The sequence below is a fragment of the Melopsittacus undulatus genome, chromosome 8, assembly GCF_012275295.1.
Source record: "Melopsittacus undulatus isolate bMelUnd1 chromosome 8, bMelUnd1.mat.Z, whole genome shotgun sequence".
NCBI classification, from domain to species: Eukaryota; Metazoa; Chordata; class Aves; order Psittaciformes; family Psittaculidae; genus Melopsittacus; species Melopsittacus undulatus.
Window position 1 is genome coordinate 55,641,731 of NC_047534.1, and position 11,172 is coordinate 55,652,902.

The 11,172-nt window shown below is 48.5% G+C and overlaps 1 protein-coding gene across 1 annotated transcript; it reads right to left on the reverse strand.

The window, feature by feature from the left end:
• Positions 1-1,244: 1,244 nt before the first annotated feature.
• Positions 1,245-9,623, reverse strand: LOC101870260 (putative lysosomal acid lipase/cholesteryl ester hydrolase). Its single transcript, XM_005144912.3, has 10 exons — positions 9,081-9,623; positions 7,340-7,429; positions 6,382-6,547; positions 5,059-5,257; positions 4,755-4,864; positions 4,191-4,327; positions 3,603-3,746; positions 2,239-2,310; positions 1,864-1,929; positions 1,245-1,548 (listed from the first exon to the last, which is right to left on the reverse strand). Exons 1-10 carry the CDS (start codon positions 9,201-9,203, stop codon positions 1,315-1,317), a joined length of 1,341 nt encoding a protein of 446 aa, XP_005144969.3. The 5' UTR covers positions 9,204-9,623; the 3' UTR covers positions 1,245-1,314.
• Positions 9,624-11,172: the final 1,549 nt, after the last annotated feature.

Genomic DNA, 11,172 nt, shown 5'->3' on the forward strand with positions numbered 1-11,172 from the left:
ATCCAGTTCTAAACCCTTCCACTGGAGCAGCTGCTCCAAGCCCCTGTGTCCAACCTGGCCTTGAACACTGCCAGGGATGGGGCAGCCACAGCTTCTCTGGGCACCCTGTGCCAGCACCTCAGCACCTTCAAAGGGAAAAACTTCTTCCTAGTGTTAGTTTTCTGCCAGTGTTACAAGCCACTGAAGGCCACCCCTGAGCAGGTGCATGTTGGACAAGCAGCTTTCCCTCTCCTGCACAAGGCAAGACATCTTTGTCTTTTAGGTTTAGGGTTTAGAGCAGTACAACCACAAAGAGCCAAGCAGATCCTCTCTTACATTATTACTGCTATTACTATTATTATTACTATTATTGTCATTGTTATTACTATTATTATTATTTGTACATCTTTGTGGAAAGATCATCTATCCTTTGTCTCACATGCTCCTAGGCATATTTTAAGAAAACAGGTAAATTCACAATTCCTCCCCTAATCAATATATTGTTAAGAAGTATAATCCAGAAGCTGAAAACAGAGTAAAATTCATTTCTGGCTTCCACCAGGGTCTTCTCTGTCCCATATGAGGAAAACAAAAGCAATTCCTGAGACTTCTTAAAAGGTGGATATATTGGGAATATTGTTTAAAACAGTGAAAAATGGTGTTTCCTAGTTAGAACTTGTTGAAAACTTTTGTATATGAGCAAGGCTGTTACCCAAATCGACATGAATTTGAGAAAGATGTTCCCTACATCAGCAAAATGGACAGTTCTCATGGGGAAAACCCATGAAGTCTTTTCACTGTTACCCGTCACATTGTTTCTAGCTTCCTCCAACTGTAAAGACAAGCGAAGAGTGTCAGGATGTTGGGATTCTTGGCATGGAAGAGTCACCGAAAGGTGGATAAATGTACATGAGCAGGATTTATCACTTGACCCACCACATTCCCATCCAAGTACACCTACTCTTGTGGAACACCAGTGTCCAGGAGGGAGCTGAGCTACTGTCCAGGTGTTTGCAGCTGGGAACCTAAGTGTAACCAGAAGCCAAGGTCCATGGAAATTGCTTGTTTCTGGAAGCTCACGTGAGTAAGGCACCTACGATACTCAGGGGCCAAGAGCCATATCCCATATCCTCAAGGACTTTAACTTACTTAACCTAAATCCTATGTGCTTTCCAGATCATTGAATTGGCTTGTTTTTGCCACTTGCCAGAGTAATGTCAATCCTAACCAAGCAAGCACAGAATTTAATGAGCCTTTTCCCTGTCTTTTCTTTTTAACTAAAAGAAGCTCTATCAATCAAACAAGAAATGAACAATCATCGCCTCTGGTCCAACTCTAGGTGCTCCTCTCCATCAGGGCAAGAATTTCTTTGTAGACTTGTTCATATGCTTGCGCACCCCAAAGGAAATCAAAGTGGACGAATTCAGGAATGTACTTTCTGTATGCCACATTGGTTATCCGAGGCAGTGTGATGTTTACATCTTCAGGGGCTGAAATCCAGTCGTTGCCACCATACCATGCAGCAAGAGGGGCTTTCATGTTTTCCAGTTTGTAGAAGGGAGGTGTAGTCTGCAAGACAAATAGTGTGGCTTGAGGAAGGAAAACCTCTGAGGTCATGGGCAAGTCAAAAAGTCAAAGTATTCCTGATTGCTGCTTGGAATTTCTCCTCTGTCCTAAGAGGTGGTACATAAACTATGACCAGAGATCCCGATCATTCCTTGTGCTCCTGTGCTTTTCATCAGAGGGCCAAAAAGTCATCACTGAACAACATCACAGACATGGGTTTTGTAAGAAAGGTACAAACTGGTTTAACCATAGAAGGTAAATTCTGTAAGTCCCATATAATTCAGTCTTAGCTGACAAGTGAGAATGGATTTCTCTTACCTGGTTGTAATGAAACACGTTGTCACTGCCGTAATCATAATATTTGAATTCCCCTGTTTGATAGAGCTGGAAAAGAAGGAGGAGTTGTATTTATTATCCATGCATTAGAGGGAGCCATAAGAAAGATAAAACGCAAGCAGGGAACAGCACTGCTCCTCTCTGCCACCGATGGTACATGTTACATGTGATACTGTCTTCTGGGAGGTGAGATCAGCCTCAAGGACTGCCTAGCATTGCCCATGTCTGCTATTTGGAGGCTGAGGCCCCAGAAAGCCACCGTGCACCATGAGCTAGCCTCAAAGAAGGCAAGCATCAGACCTTTGGGCAAGTTTCCTTTCAGTGTCTGCAATCTTTTTCTGCAGTAGGGAATATTACCTGGCGCCAATGTAACATGGTTTTTATGGATGTTGTATCGGGGTAGTGGGACAGGTAGACATCCATGCGGCTCTGTAAGAAACCATTGGAGACATTTATTCTCTGTGTGGAGAGAAATCCTACTAGAAATAAACCTCATCCTTTTCAGGAGCCACAGAAATCTGTCACTCGCACAAACTGCTTCATGTCAGCTCTGTGAAGGCACAGCTCAGCCACGTGCCATGTGAATTCACGCCACAGACAGTAGCATGAGGGGTGCCATAGAGCTTCCTTCAGTAAGCTAAGCCATTCCCATGGGATGCTGGGTCATGTTATGAGTCAATGTGGCTTTCAAACCAAAGTAAACTCCATATATTGTGCTCAGGGTCCTTTTGTAAGGACAATGAGCAACTCATCACAATAGTTCTACATGTTGTTTCTAATGTGTTTTCTCCTTGGAATATTAAGAAAATAGCCCAACTCTTTCTTTGAGAAACAGTGACCCAGTTCTGATTCCATCCATGATCAAGCCATTATTGCTTGGCACTTTACATGGACCTGTCTTCAATTTTACTTACATGAGTGGTTTGCATCAGGATCTGGACTTTGAAATCTTGGCTGGCCCCAAGGAAATAGTCCTTCCCTGTGCGAGTGGGGCATCCCTGGGACCACCCAACTGATGTGGCTTATAAGGATGCTGGTGAGAGGCTCTTCATTAGGGACTGTAGTGATAGGAGAAGGGCTAACAGGTTAAAACTTAAACAGGGGAAGTTTAGATCGGATATAAGGAAAAAGTCTTTACAGTAAGGATGGTGAGGCACTAGAATGAGTTGCCCAGGGAAGCTGTGAATGCCCCATCCCTGGTGGTGTTCAAGGCCAGGTTGGACAGAGCCTTGGGTGACATGGTTTAGTGTGAGGTGTCCCTGCCCATGGCAGGGGGGGTGGAACTGGATGATCTAAAGGTCCTTTCCAACCCTAACTATTCTACAATTCTATGAGTCTATGACCCACATCTTGTAGCAGTGAACAGGAGGGAAGTTTGTTCTGCAAGAGCCCATTTCGTTATTAAAACGCATGTGAAATTACAAATCACTTAGTGAAAGAGAAACCCTGGGTGCCCCTGAGCACCAAATGCATTTCTGTGCTCTCCCCTTTGGTACCATCCCTTCTGGGGAGACAGTGTGCCTGGTGGATATATGACCTTGTGCACACTCTGGGCTTCCCTCTGGTGCCAATGCAAGAGAATCACAAGGGCTGGATTGCAACATGTTGATGCAATGGCAAGATTTTTCAACAAACTGAAGATGTGAAAGGCCAGCTAGTTGACAAGTCGGGATCAAACAATGAGAAACTGTTGCTCAAAAGGTAAGCTGGAGTGTACATACCACATTTAAGCTGTCGGTAAATCCACCAGGCAAGTAAAGGACCAAGGAGCAAAAGCTTTTGAAGAAAGGGTAGATGCACAGTCTGGAAGTCATTTGGTGCAGTATTTCGCCCTTCTTGAAGACTACTGTGTGTCCTAAAATGAGCTGTGAAAGTCAAAGGCATTGATCAAGTGTGGTCACATTGCTCATTTGTCTCCAGTCTCTCCCCAGCTCTCTGCTCATCCCTGAAAGTTGCTGCCTTCCTTGCCACACCTTTACTGGGCTTTGTGATTTTGGCTTTTCAGAAATGGCTGTGGCCCTCTAAGAGCCCTGATCTTCCTAGAAGAGCTTTGTCCTAGGAGGATGGACCCAAAAGCAATAGCTAGAAATAGCTGTTCTCAGGTTAGGGCTGGACAAGAGGATGCTTTTACACTGTTTAATGCCCTGCAGCCTCAAGGGCGTAGGCAAAGATGTACCTACCTGCTCAATGCAAAGGGTACACAGAAAGGGAAATGAAACTGATGTACAAGCACTGCATGTCTCAAGTGATGAGACCTTCCTGTTATCTCCTTCCCCTTCACACCAGATGAGTGTGTGGTGAGCACGTACCTTAACCAGCCTCTCAGGAAGGTCAAACACCCTTAGCAAGGGTGTCTTCATATTTGAGCTTGTGGTGATAGGAGCCAAGGCAAAAAACATCTTGATTTTGCGATCCAGCTCAGGAATGGATGAAAAAGCAATGAAACCTATGGGAGGGAGAAGGAAGCAGACCCTGTCAGGTTATTGCTGAACTTATTGTTGATTCTCAGGTGTGTGTGCCCATCAGAAGGACCCCTGGAGGTGGTTCTAGAAGGTTGGTGACTTGACCTGAAGCCTTTGCTTCTGATGCATTTCAGCTCCTAGCCTGACTGCTCAGCCCAGCTACAGCTCCCACAAACCCTTCTTGGGGATCTGACAGCAGTGGGATGCACCAAAAGCCATCACTACAACCATTTCTGGGCTGCCACTGCTCACAACTGTTCTGTTAAAGCAAACAAGAGTTTTTACCTGCTCTTTTCCCTTTGTTGTTTGAATGTGCTCAGACATTACCTTCCCAGTCCATGTTCTCAGAAGAACACTCCCAAACCAGGGGTAAACGTAACTCTGACAGTGGTCTGATCTCCTCCTAAGTACCTATGGTGGTTCCTTGGGAGTAGGCCACGTAGTACAACTGCTCCTGTCCAGTTTTCTGCAGAATATAGTTGATTGTTGCTGGGAGGTCATACATGGCCATCTCATGAAAGCTGCAATGGAGATGGGCACATAAAAGAATTACTGACCTTAGTGCTGGGACTGTTTGAGGAGCAGACGAGAGCTCTGGCAGGTATCTTGGTGGAGCTGGTTTATGGTGTGACTGTCAGCAGTGCTGCTCCTCCAGCCTACAGACACTGCTGAGGGTACCAGGTACCTGCCCACCTTTCAGTTTTGCAGGAAATACCTGTAATTTGAGTATTCCTGCTGGTGAAACTCAAACTCTTTGTGCTTTTGTGACCAACTGTTCCCCCGGCTGTTTCCGATCCAGACGTCGTAGCCAGCATCAGCAAGGATGAAGCCCAGGCTGCTGTTGGGTAAGTTGGTAAACCAGGTGCTTCCCTCCAACACCAGGCCATGCTGCAGGAGGACCACGGGCTTTGGAGCTGAAGAAAGAGAAGTAGGATCATTTTCTCTGAGGAGTAGCAAAATTCACATCCAGGTATTGCTTTGGTAGGAACCCCTTGGGGAGCTGACTGCAGTGCAAGGAGATGGTCACCTATATCCTCAGGCTCTTTGGAGAGTTGTTTTTGAAACATGCTCTTTGGTCATCCCACAGCAGAGAAAATCAATATAGTGAAACTGAAAAATCAGATTGAACTCCACACTGAATCATGCTCCCAGAAAGAAGGAAAACAAACCTGTGTCTGTCTTATCAATGACCATGCTATTTGCATGGGGACCATCCTCTTCATGGTGTCTTTTGTTTGACTCAGGTGCTCCAGGTCTGACCAGGAGACAATGGAAACCCAGCAGAGTTTAAATACCTCCTATGGCACAGCAAGACCATGATGCCCTGATGCAAGAGACTAAGTACTGGAGGGGTCAAGAGCTTCTCCTCCACTCAGTTCTGCCCACTTTAAGCCATATGGGCAAGTGTCAGCTCCTCAGAACAAGCTTACAATCTTTATTTTTTTAACTTTTTTTATTATTATTATTATTTATCTCCTCATTTTTCTGTTGTTTTTTAGACTCCCAGCATAAGACTCACATTCCCACCCTGGACAGCTGAGGACAAAGTGTGCTGAAGGGAAAGCTGGCTTTTCACAGCCTGTTGCCATGTTCATATGCCAGTTCTGCTCCCTAGGAGAGGGACACCTGTGCCAAGAATGGGGCATTACTCTCTTCACTTTGAAACAGTGGTTCAAGTGAAGAACAGAAAGGAGCCAAAACAGTGAGATGGCATTGGACTGCACATTTGGTGCTGTTTTCTGCTGACAAATGGCTTTTTGTTGCTACACTGGTTTTGAGCAGGGGTAAAATCTGAGGCAAAACTTCTCTGTCCCATTATACTCCTTATCTTTTTCTCCCTCTTTGGAGCAGATCCTCTCAGAACAAGAAGTTTGGTGTGGAGGGCACCTGCATTTCTTCTGCTCCCAAGGCTAATCCTACAGGGAAAGTTGTCTCCTTGAGGACCAAGGCAGCCCTAACCATCTTCATCCCTGAGCATCTTCAGCCCAGAAAAGCTCTCAGGGTCCCTGGAGCAGGCAGACCTTCTTGTGGCACTTACAAGGACAGAACATGCTGGAGCCCTGTGTCTCTGCTTCATGGGAGGTGCTCATGCTTTCTGGATTGTCTCTGCCATGAGGAACCCTCTGCACGGTGAGGTAATAGCCGTCATCTGTCACCACTTCATGCTCCTCATAGGGGTACCCATGGTAGCGGATGATTTCACCCTGTGAGAAGGGAAGGACAGTGTAAGGAGGTCCACAGGGAGGTGCGAGTCTTCATTCTGGAGGATATAAGGGTTTGCCTAGGAGAAGTCAACAGTGGCTGCCCTGAGCTCCTGGTGGTGCCCCTGCTATCAACAGGAGGTTGCAGTAGTTGGCTGGGACCTCCCAATGTCCCTTCCATGAAGGCCTTCAGCTAAAATTTTGGCAGCTGTGAGTTTACCTTGCTCTCTCAGCAGGTCTGGTAAAGAAAGACTCATTGTCACTTTTCATGTTGCAATCAATGTTTGTGAGGGTGCTGAGGCACTGGCACAGGGTGCCCAGAGAAGCTGTGGCTGCCCCATCCCTGGCAGTGCTCAAGGCCAGGTTGGACACAGGGGCTTGGAGCACCCTGCTCCAGTGGAAGGGGTCCCTGCCTGTGGGTGAGCTTTAAGGTCCCTTCCAACCCAAACCAGTCTGGGATTCTTAGAGCAGGGCAGCAATGACAGTGAAGTTCCAAGCCTGAGACAGCTGCATTGACCAACCCTGTTGATTTCACCCAAATCTCCCATAATATCTGCCATAAATCTCCATGTAATCTCCCATAATATCTGCCATAAATCTCCATGTAATCTCCCATAATATCTGCCATAAATCTCCATGTACATGAGCACAGGGAAGTAAATTCTCTACTAAAACCCTCTTACCAAACCTTGGTGAATATGTACACACAGAGACCATTGGTCTTGTAGAGATTATGGCAACGTAGGCAGCTTGCATGCCCAAGTAGAAAAAGAAGAGAGAGAAGTTATGACTTACAAAACCCGTGGACACCTCAGGACTTGCATTTGACTTTTCACTGATGCACATTACATAAGCAATGGTTACGAAGAGCCACATCATGGCAACCTGTAAAACATTGTCAGCATGATGAGTGCAAGAGACATTGACAGTACTGACACAGAAGGCAGGCCCTGCACTTCTGTTAGTGTATCAATCTGTCCACTCAGCAGGTGAAATACATTTGAAAGCCTCTAATTTGTCCTAAAAATGGCTCATTTTGCTAATTTTGAACAATGCCAGAGTTCAAACTCCATCCCATTTAATCACACACTCTCCATCAGATCACTGTATTCAGAAAAATATGCATGTATGTATACAGCTATAAGCACCTGGACAAATCTATTTTCTGAGGAGGTGGTTATAGACTATTCATTTAAAATGATGTCTTGTAAGAATAGATGATTTGGTTAAACTGATAGCTAAACTAATCAAGAGTAAACCACCCAATTTTCAGTTGCAGGACCATGGAGGTTTTGTTCTTAATATGCAATCAAATAATGTGATTTGGTTGGGCTCTTTGCACTATGAAAGAGACACCAGGACACACTTATGTTGGTTTTGCAAACCTGACTTAAAGTACTGTCCCAGGAGACCTGCTCTTCACCCTGGGAAGGGTTTTGAAGTATATGTTTTGGCATTTTCCTACCACAAACCATCTTACTATCGTTTTATCTGTTGGAGACAACAAATTGGCAACAGAAACAGTGCCTCAGCTCTCACGTGACATGCTGCAATAGTTAAATTGCAGTCCTGTCTGAATGCATGAGCCTGTGCAGGGCTGCGTGGGAAGCAGCGACCAGTGCCAGGTATTGCATCCACCCCATTGCTTCCCTGCAGAGTATCTTTCTGGGGAAAGGAGTCCTGTGAGCAGGTTTCTGTCGCTTCCCAGCTATCTCTCATTGTCCCCTCTGTCTTCTGCTGAAGGAACTTGCCTCCCGTGCTGCAGGAGGTGGTTTTGCAGCTGGGCAGAAGGCCACTTGCTCCCTCTGCTGTCCCTGGAGCATCACCTGTGATGTGATCCTGGAGGATCACACAGGCACCGCTGCTCTGCTGGAGGGGACCTTGGCACCCCCTTGTCCACCCTCCAGCTCACAGTGGGGTGTTGTCAGTGAGAGGTCGGGGTGGCTGTGGCTTTGCTCTGACACCCCCCTCACATGGCTGCTCCCCACTCTGGGGGAAGAAGGGTTCCCTACCTCCATCCTGAACCCCTTGGGCTCAAGACCCCTTGTTGCATTGCCTATTGCTGCTGCCATCCCTGCCCTCCTCAGGGTAAGGCAGCTGAGGGAGCATTCCCATGCCCCTCAACAAAGCCTTTTCACTGAACTCTGAACCTTTCAGAAAAGCAAGGAGAGACAGAAAGCATTTTTGTAGCATAACATCAGGAGTATAGCACATAAATTCAAGGGCCTTGGGTGGCCCTTTCCTTCAACAGCCAACCTGCAAAACCATTCCCTTTGTGAAGGGTGCCTCAGCTCAGCAGACCTTGAGAGCTCCAAGTGACCTCTGAGAGCTGCAGCAGGGTAAAAGCTCTTCCACCAGCAGCATGGTCCTGGCCCCCGACAACTGCCACTGCAGCTGGCAGAAACAACCTTCCTTTGGACCCAGGACTGCTGGGGAAGCCATGCCTTCCCATGGCAGCTCTCCCCTCCTGTCCTTGGGGACGGTCCCTGGCTGGCAGCCTGCACAAAGGCAGAGGAACCCAGAGAAGAAGGATTACCTGTTGTGGTGCAGAAGAGGTGGGGTGCTCTTCTTCCTGATGTCTGCCGAGCAGGAGGTCTCCACTGTCAAGCACGCTGCTCTCACACACCATGCATCGGGCTGTTCCCTCCCTTCCACGCATTTGGGAGTGTCACAGGTTGCCACTCCCTGTAATGTCTGGAATAAAACACCCTTCCTGCCTGGGCTCACTTGGGAATGTTTTTGTGGCACTACCAGAAGAGTTGAGAGTTGTAACGAACTGGGTATCTCCCCTTGGTGAAGGCACAGCATCATCTGAAGCTGCCCATGACCTCTGTGGACAGCAGGATGTGCAGCCTCTGGATCTCTCTGCACCTGCACTGGAGCCGGTGTTGATGCACAGGGTTGGCATTGGTTCATGGGGCACAGTGGAGTGCATGGGGCTGGTGTTGGTGTTCAGGGTGCTCTGGGGTACATGAGGCACAGCACGGTGCATGGGGCCAGCCTGGCTCATCCCAGCAAGCTCCTGTGGGAAACCCATCCAGCTCTCCTTGGCTCACTTTGCTGCCTCATTGCAAGTAATAAACCATTGCTTGGAAAAGCACAATCTCCAAGTCACTTCTTATAGAATCATAGAACCCCAGACTGGTTTGGGTTGGAAGGGACCTTAAAGCTCCTCCAGCTCCAACCCCTGCCACAGGCAGGGACCCCTTCCACTGGAGCAGCTGCTCCAAGCCCCTGTGTCCAACCTGGCCTTGAGCACTGCCAAGGATGGGGCAGCCACAGCTTCTCTGGGCACCCTGTGCCAGTGCCTCAGCACCCTCACAGTAAAGAACTTCTTCCTTATATCCCACCCAAACTTCCCCTGTTTCAGTCTGAACCCATCACCCCTTGTGCTATCACTGCAGTCCCTGATGAAGAGCCGCTCTCCAGCATCCTTTTGCCTGTTCTTCTGCAGCCTCCACCTCTTCCCATCACAGTTCCCAGCTGGTGCCTGGTGGCTGAGGAGCTGCCTGCAAGGATGGTGAGGGGTGGCGTGGGCTGTGGGTGTTGTGTTTGGCACCACTGCCTTCAAGGCTGCTTCTCCACTCCTTGCCAGCAAGCCCTGGCATGTTCTGGGCACCTTCACCTCTCCTGCTGTTGATACCTGCCAGATCTGGCTGAGCTGCACTTACTGCAATGTCAACATGTATTCTTTGGAAAGCCTCCATAATCCCACCTTTATTTGCAGCTGTAATGACCGGTCTTTACAGCCCAGCTGGAGGCAATGCCAGAAACCCTCCCTGGATGACTCTCACAGTCTGACTTTAACCCTGGAGGGAAAGAAGAGGTGAAATCATGGTCAGGATCACCTATGCCAAGATAAGAAATCACTCCCCCTTTTCCCCAGCATATATTAATGCACATATAACTTGGCTTCGCTTTGGGGACAGGACACCAGCGAGGCACCAGTGGAGCTTGCACCAAGTCCACATGCCCTCACCAGGGGAAGGAGTTACAGACAGGGCTGTAATTTGCTGTGATTTACTCGACATTACAGCCACCTAGAGCCCAGTGACTATAACATAAACCCTGTTATGTTTAAGTAGTTCAGAAAGCATACATAACATGAGACATGTAGCATCTCTATGTACCTCTCTCTTCAAGGGAAGCTTCTGGCGGAAGGCGGTGAAGAACTAACAACTACTGATAGCAAACTGCCCTCTCCACGGCTGCCGAGCTACCTGTGGTGGGCCCCGCACCTCCCTGAGGTGAGGGAGGCTCAACCGCCCTCATGGCGTCGGCAGGCAGCGGGAGCCGCGCCGACCAATCAGGTGCTAGAGCGGTTCCCGTGCAGCCAATGGGCTGAAGGAGTGGGCGGGACAACGGCGGCGGGGCCGTTGTGCGCGAGCGGGGCGGTTGGTGTGTGAGGTGAGGGGAGTGGCGGCTCGGTTCGGCTGGGCTCGGCTCAGCTCGGCTCGGTTCGGTTAGGCTCGGCTCCGGTCCGGTCCGGGCTCGTTACCGGAGCTGCCCTGCCCTGCCTACGGGTGAGCGACACACCGGGCTGCCCCCGGGGCTCCGCTGCTGCTCCCCGCCCCGCACTGGGATCAGGGAGCTGCGCTTTGAATCCCGGAGCTGGTTTCTAACCGCTT